A 22,405-nucleotide genomic window follows, 5' to 3' on the forward strand; every position below is an offset into this window, starting at 1 on the left:
CAGTGGCCCGGGGCTGGGGGGAGGGGTGGGGGTAAAAAGGGCCTGAGCTCACGACACCCGAGAGCCCTCGCAGACTCCAGGGACGGGGGCGGGGCCTATGGGACGAGCTTACGTCGGCGAGGGTGCCCGCGGGGGAGGGTGGGAGGGTATGGGCGCAGACTCCGTGAGCGAGGGGCGTGGCTCTCCGGGGGCGGGGCTTGGGTGATGGCCGCGCAGACTCCGCGGGCGGGGGCGGAGCCGCCTGCGCTGGGGCGGGCAGCGCCGCGGCAACGGGGCTGACGTGGAGGTTCAGGGTTAGCTGGCGCTGCGAGCTGCGGGATTGGGGAGCGACGGGCCGGGCCGGGTCCTCCGGCCCGAGGCGGCATTGGTGGCGACGGTATAAAGCCGGCGACGGGGAGCATGTAATGTCGGAATGCGGAGGCCGCGGCAGCGGCAGCAGCAGCAGCGACGACGCCGCGGACGAGGGTGGCGGTGGCGGCGGCCCCGCGGGCTCCGGCTTCCTCAGCCCGGCCCCGGCTTCGTCCTCGGAGGGCAGGCTCCGTCGCGGGCTGCACGGCGCCTCCCTCATGGCGCGCCGGCGGCCCGAGCTGCTCTGCGGGGCCGTGGCACTCGGCTGCGCGCTACTCCTCGCTCTCAAGTTTACCTGCAGGTAAGGCGGCTCACAACCCCCGGTCCCCGGCCCGGCGCCCCCTCGGCCTGTCCTACGGCGCGTGGCCGCCTTGGGGCCTCAGGGTCGTGGATCGTAGCGGCCTCCGGGGAAGTAGAGCCTGACTTTGCCTGGAGGAATGGACTTGACCTTCCTGAAGCATGAGGTCATGCCCGCCGCTTTCCCTTCTCCACGGGCAGCCAGCGCTTTGGCGAGGTGTGGGGCTGCTGCCTGGCGCCCCATTTTAGTACCGAGGAAGGTGGGCCAGGCTCTGAGCTGCTTGTCACCTGTTGGGGTTTCTTGGGGGTGCACCTGTCACTCCTGCCCTGGCTCTAGGACCCTCTTTCGTTGCCAGTTTTATCTCCCTTTGGTAGGCACAGACACCCTTTAGCGTCCCGGACGTTGAGAATTCATGCACTCATCGGTCTAACGATTATTTATCCGCACCTGCCAGGTGCGGAGCGCTCATTCAGGTGAACAATGACGGTAAAAGTCCCTGATCTCCATTCCTGGGGGTGGTACAGGCAGTAAACAAGTAAACTATATAATTCTAAAGGACTTCACTAAGTGCTGTGCAGGGAATGGAAGCCATGAGGGTGGGGCAGAGATGCCTTCCTAAAGGAGCTACCTAGGAAACTCACCCAAGAAGGGAAAGGGAGCCAGCATGGGGGAGATTGAGGAACAGCAGGTGCAAAGGTCCTGAGGCTGGACAAGACTGCTCTTTTCCTGGCGCTGGTAGGAAGGCCTGAGGAGGCTGGAGCCTCATGAGCAGGAAAAAAGAAAGTTAATCTGTCTGTCTTTGGGAAAGTACACAAATAGAAAATTTACTTTAAATTTCAGGAGTGCTTTTGGCCTCTTCAGTCCACAGTGTATCTCCTGGGACTCCAATGTATAAATCTATGGCATATTAGCCGAGAGGAAGATTTCAACTTGGAACATTTTTACTGAGTCTGTTAAAACATAGTATGTGGCCCGTGTTGTCAAAGAGATGTCAGAGGCTTGGGGATTTTAGTGGAAAGGGAACAAATTAGAGTAATTGTCACTGAGCATTCGCCACATGCCAGGTGCTGTACTACCAGCTGGGTTTCTTACCTTGGGTCAGATAGTTCTTTGTTGTGGGGGGCTGTTGGGTACATTGTGGGATGTTTAGCAGCATCCCTGGCTTCTACCTACTAGATGCCAGTTCTCTACCTACTACCAGCACCCACCCCCCCACCCCAGATGTGACAGCCCACAATGTCTCCAGGCAATACCAGATGTCCCCTGGGAAATGGAATCACCTGTTTGGGAACTACGGATTACATGAATGCATTTCTTCATTGAACACATAATCTGGGCGCCTAGTGTGGATCACTTAACATCTCAATCCTCAGCAAAGTCTGGATGCTCCTTATTCAGGAAGGAGGGGAACTTTGGTCCTTTTGCAAAGCGAGCCCCAAATCACATCCACCTGTTAAGCGGCTGCGCTGAAATTTGACTCCTTTCTTGCCAGGAACTAGACTCTTCACCTTGTTCTTTATCATGTCCTGCCCAAGGAAATTAGATCAAGTATTTTTCAAGGTAGAATATTGCAAGGGGGGGATTTGGGTTCAAATTAGGAAGTAAGGTTTCCTCCTTTAAAGGGTTGGGAGCTTACTTGAATCAGTAGGGTAATAAGGTTTGTTCTGAGGGAACTGCGACTTGATAGATAATGAAAATCCTTTGAGATTTCAGTGTAAATCCAGTTACTAGAGCCGACTAAGCAAGTTTCCCACCTGCTTCAGGCAAGGAGAGTGATTCAGTGATGAGGGTGCTCGTCTGTCCAGATCCTTTCTGTGCCGATGGCAAATTTGACAATCTTTTTTTTTTTTTTTTCTTTTTAGCGCTGAACCCTCAGCATATGGAGGTTCCCAGGCTAGGGGTCTAATCGGACCTATAGCCACTGGCCTACACCACAGCTACACGGGATCTGAGCCGCGTCTTCGACCCGCACCACAGCTCATAGCAACGCCAGATCCTTAACCCACTGAGGGAGGCCCTGGGATAGAACCTGAATCCTCATGGATCCTAGTCAGGTTTGTTAACCGCTCAACCACGAAGGGAACTCCAAATTTGGCAATCTTTTAATAGATTCAGATTGATTTTTTTTTTTAGAGTCTCCTTTGAGTGGTGTCATGGTACTATTTTATTGCTCTGCAACTGAGTCTAACATTCTTGACTCACCCTATTTTACTTCTAAGATCTTTGCGTTAATGAGGACAGAGGCTTCAAGGAGAGTAGAATTCTTTTAAATTAAATTTTTATTAATAGTTTCAGGCCTAAAATAAGTGGCAGCCCTCTTTAGTATCTTAGCTGAGTTCACATCAGATCCGATTAAGAAAAGGTTGATTTGGAGTTGAAATCTGATGAATAATTTTGCATTTCTGGGCTCTCAATCTCTGTCCTCCTGGCTTTTCTATGCATTGAATCTCCATGATCCTCACTTTCCTTTCACCCTGATTAGGAGGGGAAAAAATTGCATGCGTGTGTGTATCTATCTCTGTGTGTGTATGTGTTCGTTTTGCTCTATGTCATTTTGTAGCTCAAGACAAAAGGATTTGGAGAGTATGATTCTGGTACAAAAATTGGGAGTTGCAGGAGTCCCCTTGTGGCACAGCTGGATAGGGATCTGTTGTTGACACTGCATGGTTCAGGTAGCTGCTGTGGCTTGGGTTCTGTCCCTATCGGGAACTTGGCATGCCATGGGCATGGCAAAAAAAAAAGGAAAAAATTAGGCCTTCCTTGTTTGCAGCTGACGCTTGATTTTTTTGGTACCTGAGACTCACACTTCAAAGCTGCAGGAAATCTTTGATCTAGGTATATTTTTTTCAAAAATGATAGCAAATTTAGGAGTTAAATGGAAACTTGCGAATGTTTCTTACAGAGCTGAGGCCTGTGTTTCTCTTCCCTGGTTAATGTTTGCTTTTTGCTTATCTGGCTCGTTTTACTTGAGGAGCTGCTTTGAATGGGCAGAGCAAGAGTCCTAAGTTGATGGTTAGCCTTTGGCTCTCACAGACCTACATTTTTTTTTTTGGTCTTTTTAGGGCCATGCCCACAGCATATGGAGGTTCCCAGGCTAGTGGTGTAATTGGAGCTGTTGCTGGCAGCCTACACCACAGCCACGGCAATGCTGGATCAAAGTTGCATCTGTGACCTACACCACAGCTCATGGCAACGCAGGATCCTTAACCCACTGAGTGAGGCCAGGCCACAACCTCATGGTTCCTAGTCGGATTCGTTTCCGCTGGGCCAAGGGAACTCCTCACAGACCTACATTTTCCCTCTGATTGCAATCTTTAACTCTTTGGTTTTTTTTTTGTCTTTTTGCCATTTCTTGGGCCGCTCCCACAGCATATGGAGGTTCCCAGGCTAGGGGTTGAATTGGAGCTGCAGCCACCAGCCTACGCCAGAGCCACAACAACTCAGCATCTGAGCCATGTCTGCAACCTACACCACAGCTCACGGCAACACTGGATCCTTAACCCACTGAGCAAGGGCAGGGATGGAACCCGCAACCTCATGGTTCCTAGTCGGATTCATTAACCACTGCGCCACGACGGGAACTCCTGCAATCTTTAACTCTTAACACAACATTTGAATAGTAGAAAAGTAAGATCTCCAAAGAGCAGCATTTTGCACCTGTTGAAAATCTGTCAGGGCCTCCCTTCCCTCTGCACACCTGCCTTGTCACTCAGCTCTCAGCTTAAACAATAACCCCTGGACCCCACCCATCCAGGAGCTTCCAGGTCCCTGTCACATCACCTTGTTAAGTTCTCCACAGGGCGTGATCCTTTTGTATAGTTTTGTTTGTTTATAGGCTTGGTTGTTTGCCTGTCTTCCTCCCTGAGAAAGTAAAGCCTCTTGAGAGCACACGCTGGCTCCTATGGCCTTGGTGCCTTCAGAGCATGCCTGACCCACGCTGACATTTGCTCAGTGCCTTTTTTTTTTTTTTTGGAATTATTAAGCTACTGAGTTTTTCACCTTATGATGATATTTTTTCTAGACAAAGCTCCCTAATTGCAGGGTTAAAATATTCATTTGAGTGAATAAATAAGAGATTTGCTCCACTTTTTTTTCCCCCATTCCCATGACATACAGAAGTTCCTGGGCCAGGTATCGAACCACCGCAGTGATAACACTGGATCCTTAACCTTCGAGCCACCAGGGAACTCCTGCTCCAACTTTTAACAGCATTATTTTATGGTGTTAATGATTTCTGATTAAAATGGGGAAGTATATTTAAAACTGTCTTAATTCAGGAACCTGACAGCTTCTAGAAGTAGAGAAGCGTATGGACTCTTCTTCACACTGAAAGACCCAAGACTCTTAGAGAAGCTTAGATCTTGGGTATTTGTATGATTCCTTTTTTTTTTTTTTTTGGTTCTGAATATCTGATGTCTCCTTCATATCTCAGAGCTGACAGCACATTCCTTCCTGCTACTTCTCTGTGTGCTGAGAAACCAGATTATCAAGTTCATTTGGACACATACAAAGATAGAACCCAAGTAGCTGGTCCTTAGGATCATCCCTAGTAAGGCAGACTCCCAGGAACTGCCAAACAGTGGGGATTTCACAGTGAAAAAGAGAACCAAGGTCCCTGGCCTCAAGGAGTTAATGATCTGGTAGAGTCGACAGATAATAAACTGGTAAAATAAGTAATTACAGATTATGGTGAGGGCTGTGAAGGCGACTAACAGGAAGCTGAGTGAGAGAAGTTCGAGGTCTGCCTGCTGCAGATGGTGTCACCGGAGGAGTCCTCACTGAGGAGGTAACACATCAGCCAGGCTTTTCCCTCATCAGCTTCTTTATAGTATAATTGGCATTCAGTAGTGTTCACACATTTTACGTATATAGGTCAGTGACTTTTGGCAAAGGTGACAACCTCCATCCTCTCAATCAAGATATAGGACGTTTCCTTGTCCCCAGAAAATTTCCTCAGTACCCCTCTGCAGTCTGCCTTCCCACCCCATTCCCAACGCTGGACAACCACGGGTGTGATTTGTTGTAGTATAGGTTAGTTTTGCCTGTTGTGGAATTTCATATAAATGCGTTCATATTATATGTATTATTTAGTGTCTGGCTTCTTTCAATATAATTATTATTATTTTTGTCTTTTCAGGGCCGCACCTTCGGCATATGGAGGTTCCCAGGCTAGGGGTCGAATCAGAGCTGCGGCTTCGACCTACACCACAGCTGACGGCAACGCTGGATCCTTAACCCACCGAGCGGGGCCAGGGATCAAACCCAAGTCCTCATGGTTCCTGGTTGGAGTCATTTCCACTGTGCCACAGCGGGAACTCCACAGTATGATTATTTTGAAACTCATCCAGTTATAGTATGTATCAGTTTTTTTTTTTTAATTGCTGAGTAACATTTAATTGTAAGAATACACTAGCTTATTTATCCTTTCATCTAATGAGTTACTCTACTTTTTTATGCTTAGCTTTTTTTTTTTTTTTTTTGGCTGCACCCTACCATGACATGTGGTTTATCTTTTCTCATCTTTATGCTTTCATCCTGTCTTTACTTTTAAAATGTGTCTCTTTTAGATAACATATGGTTGGGTTTTGCTTCATTATCCAGCCTGGCAATCTCTTCCTCTTAATTAGGTGGTTTAGTCTTGTTTTTGTTTTTTGTGTTTTTTTTTGCTTTTTAGGGGCCGCACCCACCGCCTATGAAGTTCCCAGGGTAGGGGTTGAATCGGAGCTGCAGCTGCTGGCTTTTGCCGCAGCCACAGACGTCCAAGCCAAGTCTGTGACCTACACGATGGCTCATGGCAACGCCAGATCCTTAACTCACTGAGTGAGGCCAGGGATTGAACCCGCCTCCTCGTGGATACTAGTTGGATTCTAAATCCGCTGAGCCACGACAGGAAGTCCAGTCTTTTTGTTGTTGTTGGCGTTTGCTGCATGCAGAAATTCCTGGGCCAGGGATTGAACCCATACCACAGCAGTAATAACACTGCATCCTTAACCCCCTGAGCCACCAGGGAACTCCAGGTCTTTTTATATTTAGCGTAATTATTGTTACGGTTGGGTTTACATCTATCTTCTGGCTATTTATTTTCCATTCTTTCTCATTTTTGTTCCTTTCTTGGTCCTTGTCTGTTTTCTTTTGGGTTGATTGAATACTTTTTAGGGTTCTGTTTTTATTTCCTTGTTGGTTTCTTAGCTGAGCTGCTGACATGGTTTTAGACCATGTGAATGCAGATAGGTGGACAGCTCAAGGTATTTATTAAGACCCTTTACCTTGCTAGGATGCAGCCTCAGCCAAGACCTTTTTGTCTTGATGGGGGAGTAATGGCAGGCCCTGTGACTTCTGACTGCTTGTTTAGTCTTCTTTCTCCTCCTGACTGCTTCCTTCTGGGAACCTCAAGCACATACTTAGGAAGCGTGTTTTCCAGTTAAAATAGGGTGTTGCTATGTTACTCATCTTTGATAAAGCTGGAGAAATCTACATGATTATTTCATTATTACTTTTGCCTAAGTTGCCCTAGAGAAGTACAGGCCAACTCCAGCTAATAACCTTAATGTGAGTTGACTGTAATTATTTCCTGTGCTTCCTGGTGCCACATATGCCCCCCGCTCCTTAATTCTTTTCTTTTTTAATGGCCTCACCTGCGGCTATGGATGTTTGGGTCAGGAATCTGAGCTGCACCTGAGGCAACACCTGATCCTTTAACCCACTGTGCCGGTCCACATATCAAACCTGCACCTCTGAAGCGACCTGAGAAGCTGCAGTCAGATTCTTTTTTTTTAGGGCCATACCTGCGGCATATGGAGGTTCCCAGGCTAGGGGTCAAATCCGAGCTATAGCCCCTGGCCTATGCCACAGCCACAACACCACCAGATCCAAGCTGAGTCTGCGAGCTATGCCGCAGCTCACAGCTACGCTGGATGCTTAACCCACTGAGCGAGGCCAGGGATCGAACCTGTGTCCTCATGGATACTAATCAGATTTGTTTCCACTGAGCCATGACGGGAACTCTTGAAGTCAGATTCTTAACCCACTGTGCTGCAGTGGGACCTCCCCACCCCTTAATGCTGAGTGAGCTCACTGATGTCTCTGAAGCCCTGGAGAGGAGGAGGGGCTCCTGTGGAGAGTAAGGCTGCAGAGACGAGGTTGGAGTCTTTTGAGTGGGGAAGGCACGAATCTGGATTATTCAAAGACACCCTTCTCTCCTGCTCTCCACTGCCTCCCAGCCCACACCTGGGCAGACAAGGTTAGAGAATTGTTTTGTTTTGTTTTTGCATAGACCATAAAATTGACTTTTTAATGTTTAATTCATTGGTTCTTAGTATATTTACAGTTTTACAACCAGAGCTACAATTTTATTTTAGAAACATTTTCCATCATTCTGAAAAGAAATGTAATCATTTACAATCACTGTCCATTCCCACTTCTGCCCTAAGTGAACACTCATCTGGTTTCTGTCTTTGTACGTGTGCCATTTGGGGACATTTTATATCAGTGGACTCCTACATTGTAGAGAGTTGTTCTTAACACAGTTTTTAACGTGTTACTCATGCCTTGCGGTTCTCTCAGCACGTGTTGCCTTCACCTAGCACAGATGATGACTTTTCTACTCCAGGACACTGTTGGGGCAACACCACAGCATGGTGTTCATAGTAACAACATTATTCCAAAGAAGACCGAAGTTTCATTCTCCTTCCACACAAAGCTGGTGTGAAAGGAAGATAAACTAAGCAATCGTATTTGTGTTTGCTCTTTTTTTAGTCGAGCAAAAGATGTGATAATACCAGCAAAGCCGCCTGTCAGCTTTTTCTCCTCGAGGTCTCCGGTTCTTGACCTCTTCCAGGGGCAGCTGGACTACGCAGAGCATGTCCGCAGGGACTCGGAGGTGGTGCTGCTGTTTTTCTACGCGCCATGGTGCGGACAGTCCATCGCCGCCAGGGCCGAAATTGAACAAGCAGCGAGGCAGCTTTCAGACCAGGTAATGCCGACAATCAGCTGATGAGTCAAATGACTGTCGGTCCATGGGCAGGGCTGCTTGTCCCCATCCAGGCACCATACCCTGATGGCTGATGTGGCCAGGGCGAGGGCCAGGAGACTGACTTGGTAAACTGTAAAGCCAGGAAACAGGCCTTGAGATCGAGGTGGTCATGGTTGGTGAGAGGCAGAGAGGTGATTCGGGCCAGTGCTCATCTTGGGTTGCCCTGCTGTTTGACGGAGGCAGGAAAACTGAAAATCCTTCTTGAGTATATATTCGATAATTGCTGCTGAGTTATTTTACGTAAGAGTAATTTATGTGTCACGACTGCAACGTCACAGACCTCTTAAATACCTGGACCAGAACTATGCTGAAGGGGTGTTTAATGAATCCACCTCTGTGCTAGATAAGAGGGATCTAAGGCAGTTAAATATATAGATGGGCCTTCTGTCTGGCAGTGGTTTTTCACTCCAGTGGATCCCAGTTGTCCTTTATAACTCAAGTATTTTTTGATGTCCGTTTTTCTATCCTCAAAGGAAATTCATAGATGATAAAGCTTCCCTGTACATACAGTTTCAAAATAACCAATCTAATGCACTAATCATAACAGAGAGATGGAGGAAAAACAAAAGTGGTACCTAGTTAAATCATCTGTGCTTCAGTATGTAAGTGCTTGGGCCAGTTATGTCCCTGTACCTTTATATAGGTGTGCTGTGAATGGGACAGTCACAAATGCAAGCCCGCAAAGGTATGTTGTCGCGGCAGCTCAGGAGCCGTGGGGGGGATTGCTCTCAGTGATCTGATTTTTCTAAATGATGAACAGCTCTTGGTGAAATTCTGAAGCAAACCAAACAAAGCTTTCTGCCCTCAATTAAATACAAGTTGCCAGGAGTTCCCATTGTGGCTCAGCGGTAACGAACCCAACCGGTGTCCATGAGGATACGGGTTCAATCCCTGGCCTCGCTCAGTGGGTTAAAGATCCGGCATGGCCGTGAGCTGTGGCTGTGGTGTAGGCCGGCAGCTGTAGCTCTGATTCGACCCCTATCCTGGGAACCTCCATATGCCTCAGGTGCGGCTGTAAAAAAATAAAGAAAAAAATTCAGTGAACATAAAAGCCATTCCTTTTGGATTCACATATTAAATGGAGTTAGGTTCTGACCTTGAATGATAACAGACAGGTCTCCCCAGCGTCAGTGTTTGGCAGGACATTGAAAAGCCCTCAGCATGATGGGGTTGACTGCTCCCTGTGCAGAGCAGCTCTGAGCATCACGGCCCCTGCTCACCACGTGTCCTATGGCTTCCCCTCTCCTTGCAGCTGGCAAAAAAGCATCTCAGGCTTCTAGGAGGCTGCTGAGAACCCCTGATCTGAGGGAACTTGCCAGGGCAGATGAGTTCCGGAATTTCCTTTGGAACTCCCAAGTGGTTTTTTTTCTTAGACACAGTGTTATAAATGGTGGCTAGGCTTCCTGCCCACTGGTAGCAAAACTTATTTATTTATTTGGCCATGCCTGCTGCATTCATAAGTTCCCAGGCCAGGGATCAACCCAGAGGCATAGTGGCAACAATGCTGGATCCTTAACTCCTAGGCCATCAGGGAACTCCAGCAAAGCCTTTTTTCTTTTAAGAACAGCAAAGCCTTTTCAATATACCCTTGAATGTGGTACCCTCCTGTTTAAATAGAGCTCTCCATTATAACATTGTTATCAAGGGGGTTGTAATTTTGTGTCCCAGCTTCTGACCCTGTCTTTCCTTTACCCCCACCCCCAACTCCCTTAAAAAGGGCTGTTAGTAACCAAGCCCATGCTTGCAGGGGGGAGGCAAGCGTGAAAGGAACTGCCATGTCAATCATTCCCCAGGTTTTCTGAAGTAGAGAACATGAGGGGAACAAGGGGAGAATCCCTTGTGTTTTAGACAAAGTGTCAGTTACTTGTTTCCTTACCTCAAGCACAGGAATCTTTCAGGGTGGCTGTCTGGACGGTGTGCCGGGGGATGGGCTGCAAGTCGCTGCAGGTAGTCCTCTTCTCCCGAAGCTGGGCCTTGGGCTCAGAGGGCGAAGCAGTTTGTGAAAAGTCACAGGACAGGTGGAAGAGGTTACAGTGCCATCCGCAACTGATGGGCCCTGCTTTTTTCAAACATTTTCCTCAGCTCCTTCTAAATTAAGAGCTTATTGTTCTTGTTCTCAGTAGGGAAAAGGAGTGGATTTGTTTTTGGAAACAGGCAAAAATAACTAAAATTAGCAAACATGATAGATTGTGCTCTATTTTTGAGTAAACTTTAGTAAAGATACTGTTGCTCTCTTCTCTTAAATAGACCATAAAAGGAGCTCTTGGGGAGTTCCTGCTATGGCACAGTGGGTTAAGAATCCAACTGTAGTGGCCCCGGTCCACGAGGGTTCCATACCTGGCCCGGCACAGTGGCTTAAAGGATCCGGCATTGCTGCAACTGCAGTGTAGGTCATAGCTGTGGCTCAGATTCAGCCTTTGGCCAGGGAACTTGCATATGCCACAGGTGCAGCCATAAAAAAAAAAAAAAAAAAAAGGAGCTCTTGAGAGTTTCCACTAAGTTTTTTTTGTTTGTTTGTTTGTTTGTCTTTTGGCCATTTCTTGGGCCGATCCTGTGGCATATGGAGGTTCCCAGGCTAGGGGGTCAAATCAAAGCTGTAGCTGCCAGCCTACACCACAGCCACAGCAACACCAGATCTGAGCTATATCTTCAACCTGCACCACAGGTCATGGCAACCTCAGATCCTTAACCCACTGAGGGAGGCCAGAAATCAAACCAGCATCCTCATGGATACTAGTTGGGTTTGTTACCACTGAGTCACAACAGGAACTCCCTTCAGTATTTTATCATAGCAAATTTTAAACATATAGCAGAGGTGAAGGAATTTTACATAAACCTGCCACTTAAATTCTATTAACTTTTATTATGCTTGTTTTCCATGTACTTATTCATCTTACACTCCCTGTAGTCAGTGGTTCTCACCTAGAGGCAGTTTAGTCTCCTGGGCCCTTTGGTGCTGTCTGGGGATGTTTTTGATATCCTTCTTGAGAGGCAGCTGCTACTGACTTCTAATGTGCAGAGGCCAGGGATCTTGCACATTGCATCCCTGCATCAGGCATGTGGGACAGCCCCCCCCTACCATGAAAATAAACAAGAACAACAAAGACTCTGTAACAGTTCAAGCCCCAAATGTCGGGAGTGCCAAAATTGAGAAACTCTGCTGCAGTCTAACTATTTATCTTATTTTGGGCACCTTTCAAAATAAATTGCAGACATTGGAACACTTCCCCTTAAATATTTCAGCATCTACCTATAAATGTATATTTAATCCATATTTTTGCTATCTAGTAGTACTTTTTTTGTATTTTTTAAATTATAGTTGATTTACAACATTGTGCCAATTTCTGCTATACAGCAAAGTGGCCCAGTTATACATATATATATACATATACACACACATACACATTCTAATAGTACATTTTAGAGCATAACTTTAGTCATCTATTATCTTTTTGAGTTTTTAATATAGTCATTAAAAATGGCCCTTTGAAATTTGTGCTGTTTCATTTGTAGATAAGAGTTTTTCATTCTCAGATGCTCAGTTCGATGGGCAAAGATGTATGCTTCTGTTTTGGTGTTCTCATGCTTAGGAAGAGTTTGGTGGTGTTCATTCGCTTTAGAACTCAAAGTGGATGATTTTCCTCTTGGGCCAAACTCCAAAATATTGAGTCTTTCTTTGTCATCGTCGTGGTAAATGGTGACCTTCTGTGAACGCTCAAAACAATTTTTTTCATACTTTCTGTTTCAGAGAGGCATAGTTCCATTTCTATAAATTTTATCTTTTAAGTCTTGGCAATTTTTCAGTTGGTATTTATAGTCATGTGAAACCTTCTTTGGCTTGCAGGTGTTGTTTGTGGCCATTAACTGTTGGTGGAACCAGGGGAAATGCAGAAAACAGAAACACTTCTTTTATTTTCCTGTGATATATCTGTATCATCGGAGGTAAGAACTTTTAAGTTGTGTTTCTAATTTCAAGTAAGATTGTCAGTTTCGTCATGATTTTTTTTTTTCTGTTAAAAAGTATCCACTGTAGAAAATTGAGAAAATACAGACAAGCACATCTTTGATTTTATCAGCCGTTTGTAATCACTGTGTGTTTTAATACCCTCCTCTGACTTTACATATCCACCCCCCCCTTTTTTAAATTAAAAAATGGGATCATGTAATAAGACTGTCACCTAAACTGCTGCTTCTTTCTTTTGTGAACATTTTTTCATGTCCTTATGTATAGCATTGTTTTTAATAGTACCAGTGACTCCATTGTGTGGCTGTCCACTTCAGCTATTCTAAAAGCATTTTATGGTATAAAAATACACAGAAGTCCTTATCCCGTTACCTGGCAGCATAACATAGTCAAGAGGGTATCTTAACGTCTTTTCAGTTGGGAAGAAAATGCCTGCAACTCTGCCATCCTGTGATCTAGCATTCTGAAATCCACAGAGCTCTGCACACCCCGAGCACTGTCGTAAACATTGTTCCCAGGTGTATTCACCTGGCCTGAGGTCCCTCGGGGCCGCCGGTGCTCTTTCCACCACGTCGGGTGCGGCTGTCCTCATCCTGCTGCAGGAGTGCCGGTGTTTGGTTTTGGAGCACCGCCTGTGCCTTGCTGTGGGTGAGGAGTCGTGGCCCAAATCTGGCCTGACGGGCTTTGGAGACGGGAGATGGGGATTTTGGACTCTGTTCTTTGAGATGGACTTGAAGCTTGTTGCTTGTTCAGTGGGTTAAGAAGAGTTGATCCCTAAGAGCTTTACTTTTCAGGCATTATTTCCTCCCTTTAAAATTTCTGGGCCTGACTCAGTGGGGATCCATAGGAAACATCACCAAACTCCGAGGTGTGGATTTTATGTCACCTCCTACCCCACCCCCATCTCTCTCATACAGTTTGTGCTGCACAGAGTGTTGATTCTCAGGAGCTATTAACTGGTATTTGGGCAAAACCACGTTTTCCTGCCCCATCTCCACCCACCCTCACATTTTCCTCTGGGTATAAGGACAGTTTCTCAGAGTAACTTTTTGCTGATTCCTTTTAAATTTTTTTTTTTTTGAGTCTTTTTGCCTTTTCTAGGGCTGCTCCCGAGGCATATGGAGGTTCCCAGGCTAGGGATCCAATCGGAACTGTTGCTACCCGCCTACACCAGAGCCACAGCAACGTGGGCTCCGACCTACACCACAGCTCACGGGAACACCGGATCCTTAACCCACTGAGCAAGGCCAGGGATCAAACCCACAACCTCATGGTTCCTAGTCGGATTCGTTAACCACTGCGCTACAACGGGAACTCCTTTTAATTTTTATTCAAAGATAACTGTAAAGTGTTACACTTGTAAGTTCTAAAACTCAGTGCACTGTAATGGGTGGTGAGCTGGCCCTGGAGAGATCTCTGTGTTTCCTTTCTTTGGAAAGAGGAAACAGGGCACAGAAGGCTGGCAGGGAGTGTAGGCCTTACCAGTATATGTAACCAAGTCAGCTGCCCAGAGCTAGGGTTAACTTGATATGAAGTCATAAAGTCACAAGAGTTTCCTTGAATTGGGGTACAGATGTCATTTTGGGATACATGGGTTGCAACATTGTCTCATACTATTTGTTTTCTTAGTTTTATAGAAAGATTGAAAGGATGCAAAAGGAACTTGAGCAATACCTAGTCCAGCCCTCTCATTTTAGAGATGAGGCATTTGAGGTTGGTGCTTACCTTGAAGTGCTTGCCTCCTCCTCTTTGCCCCTTAAGGTTTAGACCCTGTAATACTTCAGCAGCTACCCTTCCCAGGGTACCAACAACAGGCAAGACATACCCCAAAGGTAGCCTGCTCATATTCTCTTTAAGAATTTTCAGTTCCTGTTGTGGCTCAGCAGTAACGAACCTGACTAGTATTCATGAGGATGTGGGTTCGATCCCTGGCCTTGTTCATGGATCCAGCGTTGCCATGAACTGCAGGTATAGGTAGTATACATGGCTTGGATCCCGAGTTGCTGTACCTGTGGTGTAGGCTCCCAGCAGCAGCTCTGATTCGACCCCTAGCCTGGGAACCTCCATATGCTGCAGGTGTGGCTCTAAAAAGCGAGCAACAAAAAAATTTATCAAGCCCTGTGTTTTATGCATACACACGTGAATGAGCGTGTTCCTGTAGCTAAACTCTCTGTGACCAATAGGTGATCTTGAGGTTCTCTTGGTTAACGGTGCTTGCAAATGTGGCTCTTACGGCTCATCACTGGGCAGACTGCTGTGTTTGTGTGTGTTGTGGCTGCTGCTTGTATAATGGCTTCACTAGTAGTAGCTGCTTATAGAAATTAATAAACTTTTCTGTTTTGTGAGTAGATTCCATTTTTTTGTTTTTGTTTTTGTGTTTTTTTGGCTTGTGTGATACCAGTTACAAAGGAGGTTCATAAGGATCCAGAAGCAGGAAGTAGTTCTCAAAACTCTCTGCAAAGTTCACCTGCCCTAAGTTAGCTTGTCCTAAGGCGATGGCTGGAGTGTGTTGGTAAAACATGCTGCACATCCTGCATCTTGAGATTGTCTCATCAGGTCCCAAAGACCCTTGTAACCTCGCATCAGAGAACCTCAGCAGAGCCTGTTTGCTTGGGTGGATGAGGTTTCCAGATCAGTTAGCTCCTTTTTGCTGAACAAAATAAGATATCAGAATTTTTTTTTTGTCTTTTGTCTTTTGTCTTTTTAGGGCTGCACCTGCGGCATGTGGAGGTTCCCAGGCTAGGGGTCTAATCCGAGCTGTAGCTGCTGGCCCTACGCCACGGCCACAGCAACACCAGGTCCGAGCCATGTCTGCAACCTACACCACAGCTCACAGCAATGCCAGATCCTCAGCCCACTGATCCTCAGCCCACTGAGCGAGGCCAGGGATCTAACCCGCAACCTCATGGTTCCTAGTCGGATTTGTTTCCTCTGCACCACAACGGGAACTCCTCAGATGATTTTTTGATTTCTTCCTTTAAATTAAAAATTGGTTGATGAGGTTGGTGATGGTGGTAATTTTTAAACTTGAATTAGTTAACAGCTTAGTTGTAGTAAGTCTTGAATTGATAGAATTGTTTACCCAGTCTCCCAGCTGTGTGTGTAGGATGCCGTTTTTATTTTTTTCATGCTGATAGTCCTCTGTCTGGCATCGTATTCTGCAGTGCATACTGAAGAATTGTGTTTATCTCATCATATTGTATGTGTCGTGTGTTAATTTCTGTAACCGTATGTCATAGTGTTGTGGTCACAGCACTTACCTAACTCCTTTACTGTGCTCTGTTGTGTTGCTCTTAACAGTAAGCTTAATGTCCGTTTCTGTTTAGAGAGAACAGTGGTTGTGGAGTTGCAGGATTTGACCGTTCTCCCCTGCTCCTGCCATGTACCGTCCACTTGTGTTAGAGCAATGTCTCTGTTGTGCGGGATTGAAGAAAGCAATGTGAGGCTTCTGATTAGCTTAGGAGGGTAACTGAATGTTGGAAATATTGCTGATCAATGCTAAATCAAACTCCTGCACGTCCCCACACACAATTGAAGGGGAAAATAAGGAAGATCCTGTGTTCAGTTTCCTGACTTCATACCTTCACATAATTTTCTTTCTCTCTCTCTCTCTCTCTCTTTTTTTTTTTTTTGGCTTTTTGCCTTTTCTAGGGCCGCTCCTGCAGCATATGGAGGTTCCCAGGCTAGTGGTCAAATTGGAGCTGTAGCCACCGGCCTACACCAGGGCCACAGCAACGCAGGATCCGAGCCGCGTCTGCAACCTACACCACAGCTCACGGCAACGCCGGATCCTTAACCCACTGAGCAAGGCCAGGGATTGAACCCGCAACCTCATGGTTCCTAGTCGGATTCGTTAACCACTGAGCCACAACAGGAACTGCCTAATTTTCTCTTTTGTAGTAAAGCTTTAAGTAGGTTTAGAGTTCATTTAGTGGGCCTTTGTGTAAGTGCCTTTCAGAATATTTTATAACTGCTTGTTAGTAAGCCAAGAACCAACTGCTCAACTTGTTCCTTATTTCAGAGTGACTTGAAAAGGAAAGTCTTTCCCCCTACATTGACTTGTATAATTAAGATCTTGGAATCCTTTTGCATTTGGCCAGTTCCCAGGGTTACCTTTCTTTTCTTTTTTTTTTAATTTATAGGAAATCCTATAAAATTGTAATGATCATTGTACAACTATAAATGTAATAAATTCATTGAGTAATAAAAAATAAAATAAAAAAAGAAATATTATAGTGGGAATTTTGTTTTCGAAGGCTAGAATGAATGTTCTTTGCTGTGAAATTCAGTTTGCAGAGTTAAGCTCATATAAAAATAAGCACTTGTATCTCCCCTCACATAAAATGCTTGTTCTTAATGCCCCCCCCAAGTCACCTCCTGAGACAACGAAGGCTACTTACTTATGAATCCGTTGAGATCTTAAAGCAAGACATTTTTCATTTTATGGTGTTGATGATTTCAGTTATATATTGCAGGTTTAATGCATGGTGTATTATTTTTATTTTTTTATTTTTATTTTTTTGGCACTAGTTTTGGACCAATCGAATACAAAGGCCCCATGAGTGCTGTTTACATTGAGAAGTTTGTCCGCCGTGTGATGAAACCACTTCTCTACATCCCATCTCAATCAGAATTACTAGATTTTCTCTCAAACTACGAGGTACCTATCTTTCCTATCTTCTCCTGTTCCCCCAGGCTTCACTGGGTTGCACTGGGTCGTTCGTATTAGAACAGTTTTTATACTTTCTGATTTGCAGCAATGAAAAGCTCACACTAGAGAGAAGCCCCAATTAAATGCTTTTTGAGATCCTTGATTATAGGGATGGTTTGGCCAAGTGAGTTTTTAGAGAACAGAATATTTAGAAAACCCTGTCTGTTTTTTTATTCAGGAATTTTTAACAAGCTAAGTTGGTCTCACAATTAACTTAGAATATGTAAGAATTAACTGACAATTCATATGCAGCAACCGATTTCTAAAAATTTTATTTGATGCTTTGCAGCATTTTACTATGAGATATCTGGTGTTTCTTGTCAGTTGTTGTTTAGATTAAAAAAACCAAACAAACAGGAATATGTTCCTTTCTGTTTTATTATGAGTGCATAACGGTGTCAAGGTCATTAACAGAGTTTCCAGGTGTGGCTTCTGTACTGCGTTCCCATTGCCAGCTTCAACCCCTGATGAATTATTTTGCTGGAGTCTTCAATGCATGTTCTGGGCATGCTTCCTGTTGAGAGGCCAGTGTAAAGCTTAAAATAATCTCAGTAAATGATAAAAATAGTTCCACAAAAAGATTCATTCGATCCCGTGTAAAATCACACTTAGGGGCACAAGTGAAAGTGGTCCTTAGCTACAACCAAATCAAGACCATAAGTACCAGCTAGAGGTAAAAACTGCATGAATCCAGACCTCACTAACTGAAAATTTAGTAATTGTTGTTTGGGTGAAGTGTACCTTTGGCATTATATATATATTTTATGTAGATGGGATATGAATATTTTATGTATATTTAAATATATTTTGAAAAGATTTCCATTTAAATTACATTAAAAACAACAAAAATTTTTGGTTCTCTAATTATAAAACTATAGGCTGTAAAACTCTTCTACTGAGTTTCTCTTCATTTACTCTTTCTAAGCGGGATGTGAATTTCTTTCCCCAGAACATCAGTTACAGCTTTTTTTTTTTTTTTTCCATTTGTATTAGAAGCCCTGTGTATGTGTTAACGATGAGCAGACCCCCAAGCAGCAGTGTTCCCGTCTAGTTCCTCTGCCTGTAGCTCTCAGATGTGCGTGAGAGCGAGTGCTTCCTGACTCTTAGGCGGATGAAGGGTGGGTTTCCGCGCCCCTCATGGGCTTCCTCTCATCTTGTCTGGGAGGCTGGTGGGCAGGAGATACAGTGAGAGGCAGGGATCCTGGGCCAAGTCCTTTGGCAGAGCTAACTGGGACTGTGACTTGAGGCAGGTCACTCACTTGCCAGGTGTCATGGCCCGAAACAGGGTTTTCTTGAGACTCCTTTTAACTTTTAGGTGCAATAATTTTGATTTTTTTTTTTTCTGTCATTTTTAAGGCCACATCCGAGTCATATGGAAATTCCCAGGCTAGGGGTCGAATCAGAGCTGCAGCTGCCAGCCTCCTCCACAGCCACAGCTATGCTGGATCTAAGCCACGTCTGCGACCTGTATACCACAGCTCATGGCAACACCGGATCCTTAATCCACTGAGCGGGGCCAGAGATGGAACCTGCATCTTCATGGATACTAGTCAGGTTCATTACCACTGAGCCACGACAGGAACTCCGAGTGATGTGTGTTTTCACGAAGATTTGCAGTAAGTGACAGACAGAGTCCCTGGAGCTGGTACAGCAAAATGGTAAAGAATCAGGATTCCGACAGGCTTGAATTCAAACTCACCTCCATCACTGATTAGCTGTGTGGCCTCCTGCTAGTACTTAATCTCTTTAATCCTCCATTTCCTCATCTGTACAACAGAGATTAAATGAGATTGAAGAAAAAAAAAAAAAAAGAAAATGCCTACTAGAATGTAGTCCTGATAAATGAAAATGTATCGGTAAAAATGACGCTGTGGAAAAATCCTGGATTTGCGCACTATTCAGAGAACTTAAAATGTGCGTAACACCTGTTGGAATTCCCTGCCTATATAAAAACACTATTTGTTTATTTTGTAATTAAGGTGAAAACAATTGTCCTGTAGGGACCGAGAGATCTTGCTGCTGTTAGGCTTCGTTGAGATTCTTGTAGAACACCATGCCTGGATGGGTACCCTCTGTCTTTCTTGAAATTTTCACGCAGTGTCTTCTAGAAGGTGAAGAGGGGAAATGGGAGAAGAGCTGTGGAACATCACCAGACAGCACTTCTCATGCGCTTACCCTTCCCCCCAAAAGTAGGGGGAAAACTGAGATTGTTTAGCTCTCTAAAAAGAGTACAGAGAGCGGCTTTCTTCTTGTTTCCAGCTCCATCAGAGATTTGTCTTCAGAGAGTTGTGAGCCGAGGTCGTGTAGTAAGAAGGCCTCAGCTAGGGCTCTGGAGGCCTGGGTTTTAGCTCTGACAGGAGCAAGGCTCTGATTTCTGAATCTCTGGAGATAAGAAATTGCAGATTTCTTATCTCTGGAGTAAGGAGAGTTGGCTCAGATCATCTCTCCTGACTGTTTGGGCTTTGAGGAAGTTTAGATGTTGGAAAGAGGCAGGCAGGAGAAAGTTCATCAGCTTTTGGTTGGAAAAGGTCAAAGCCTTTGAACATGCATGTTGGAGATCTTCCTGATTCTTCTGTTTGTAGTGTCCCTCTATTTGGATCTGCAGGAGAGAGACAAGTGCGCATATGGTTATGACTGAGCAGCAAGGACGACTCCTGACCTTGAGCCTCTGCCTTCTTTGAGCCTGCTTTTCAGCAGCGCTTTCAGAGGTGCTCCAGGTCTGACACTGAATTCACATCACACTGGCTCTGGTGCCAGTGGCATTACTCAGGCTTCTTTTGGCAGCCCACTTAATTAGAAGATGGAGAGCAGTGATCAGACTGCCTGGAAGATGGACCCAAGAGAGGGCTGCCAAGATGGGACCCTATGTAGCTTCTCTCGGCCTTTCACATGGCTGCCTCCGGAAAGCTACAGGTAGCTTTTATTGTGTTAGAGTCATCTCTTGGCTGGGCTTCTCTTCACTGAGGTTGTTAGGTTGGCAAGAGACAATATTTGGTTAATTGTGAAAGAACCCGGGAGTCAAGCTCAGCAGGGTTTCAAGTGTGGAACTGTTTATCTTGTGAAACCTACCAAATGCTGCCTAGAGAGAAGTGATAGCAATTTCATTCACTCTCTGTATGACAAAATTCCAGATCCAGAAATGAAACCACTGTCATGGTTTTGACAGTTGAATAAATAGGAAAGGTAAAGGGATTATTTTTATTATTATTATTATTTTTGTCTTTCTGCCATTTTTTGGGGCTATTTCCATGGCATATGGAGGTTCCCAGGTTAGGGGTCAAATCGGAGCTGTAGCCACCAGCCTACGCCAGAGCCACAGCAACTTGGGATCCAAGCCACATCTGCGACCTACCCCACAGCTCATGGCAACGCCGGATCCTTAACCCACTGAGCAAGGCCAGGGATCAAACCTGCAACCTCATGGTTCCTAGTCAGATTCGTTAACCACTGAGCCATGACAGGAACTCCCAAAGGGATTATTTTTGGAGGCCCCACTCTGAACAGAGTAATGTAGTTTCAGGCATTCCTCTAAAATTAAAGTTTTTCAGCCTCAGCATTGTTGACATTTGGAATCAGATAATTCTGTCTTGCGGGGGGCTGTCTTGTGCGTTGCCATATGTGTAGCAGCATCCTTGGCCTCCATCTACCAGATACCAGTGGAGCACCTTCTCCCCTTTACATGTGACAACCAAACATATCCAGGCATTGTCAAATGTCCCTTGGGGGAGCAGAATCACCCCAGTTGAGAACCACTGCACTAAATTATTATTTCCCCAAATAAAGCCTTAACTGTGCCTCAGTGGTTTCAGTACAAACGCATGTTTTTTCGTGGAGAACACCAAGTGCCATAGTCTAATTGTTGCAAGTGTATCTGCTTATAACAGTGGCAGTGGAGAAAAGATGAAAATTAAGTGGTTCCTTAACTAGAAAATTCTGGAGTGTTATCTATGGGGAACCAGAGCCAGGAGAGAGTTACGTTGTCATCAATGGAGCTGACCCCAATACTCAACTTTTTACTCAAAATATTTATCTGTACCCCCCCCAAAAGCATGCATCCTAAATATGTTAAAAATATTGATAATTTAAAGAAGTCTTAGGAAATTCCCTTGTGGTGTAGCTGGTTCAGGATCCAGTGTTGCTGCACTGTGACACAGCTACAGCCTTGGCACAGGATCAGTCCATGGCCTTAGGATGCATGCTTTTTGCGGGGGTGGAGGGGGGGGGTCCACTATGCCATGTGTGTGGCCAAAAAAATAAAAATAAGTCTCAGTATGAAAGATAATTGTTTTGATCAAAAGTCTTATCTCCTAATATAAAAAAAATTATTTATTTATTTTTGCTTTTTTGGGGTTGCACCTGCAGCATATGGAGGTGCTAGGGTCGAATCCCAGGCTAGGGGTCCAATCGGAGCTACCGCTACTGGCCTACGCCACAGCTACAGCAACAGCCACAGCAACACCAGATCCGAGCTGGGGCTTCGACCTACAACACAGCTCACGGCGATGCGGGATCCTTAACCTACTGAGTGAGGCCAGGGATTGAACCCACATCCTCATGGATATTAGTCAGATTCATTTCTGCTGTGTGTGCTGCAACGGCAACTCCTAAAAAATTTTTTTTTTGCTTTTTTGGATGCCCTGCAGCATATAGAGTTCCCAGGCCAGGTATCCGACCTGAGCTGCAATTGCGACCTACATGCAGCTGCTGCAACACCTGATCCTTTAACCCACTGTTCTGGGCTGGGTGGGGATCTAACCTACCTCCTGGTGATGTAGAGATGCCACTGATCCCGTTGTGCCACAGCAGGAACTTCCTTATTTATATTTTTTATAAATATAGATATCAATATCAAGTATATTTAAATTTGGGTGTATCAAAATTGGGTCAAAATAATGATTTAATGTTTCTGTGGTACTATTAAGGTGTGTTAGGATGGCAGTGGTTTTTGCTTATATCTCTAGATGTGGTTTTTGTTTTGTTTTTTGGGGTTTTTTTTTTGCTTTTTAGGGCCACATCCATGGTATATGGAAGTTCCTAAGCTAAGGGTCAAAT

At 45.2% G+C, this 22,405-nt stretch overlaps 1 protein-coding gene across 2 annotated transcripts in view; it reads left to right on the forward strand.

Moving 5' to 3' along the window:
• Positions 1-266: 266 nt before the first annotated feature.
• TXNDC11 (thioredoxin domain containing 11) overlaps positions 267-22,405 on the forward strand; it is a 69,389-nt gene continuing 47,250 nt past the window's right edge. The window contains exons 1-4 of one of the 2 annotated variants that reach the window (XM_047780487.1): positions 267-649; positions 8,402-8,618; positions 12,523-12,620; positions 17,173-17,302. In XM_047780487.1, coding sequence (XP_047636443.1) covers positions 405-649; positions 8,402-8,618; positions 12,523-12,620; positions 17,173-17,302 — 690 coding nt within the window. In that variant the 5' untranslated portion in view covers positions 267-404. Of the gene's footprint in view, positions 650-8,401; positions 8,619-12,522; positions 12,621-17,172; positions 17,303-22,405 lie in introns of those variants that run through there. The other variant, XM_047780488.1, reaches the window with a different exon arrangement.

This window comes from Phacochoerus africanus, chromosome 5 (genome assembly GCF_016906955.1).
Source record: "Phacochoerus africanus isolate WHEZ1 chromosome 5, ROS_Pafr_v1, whole genome shotgun sequence".
Lineage (NCBI taxonomy): Eukaryota > Metazoa > Chordata > Mammalia > Artiodactyla > Suidae > Phacochoerus > Phacochoerus africanus.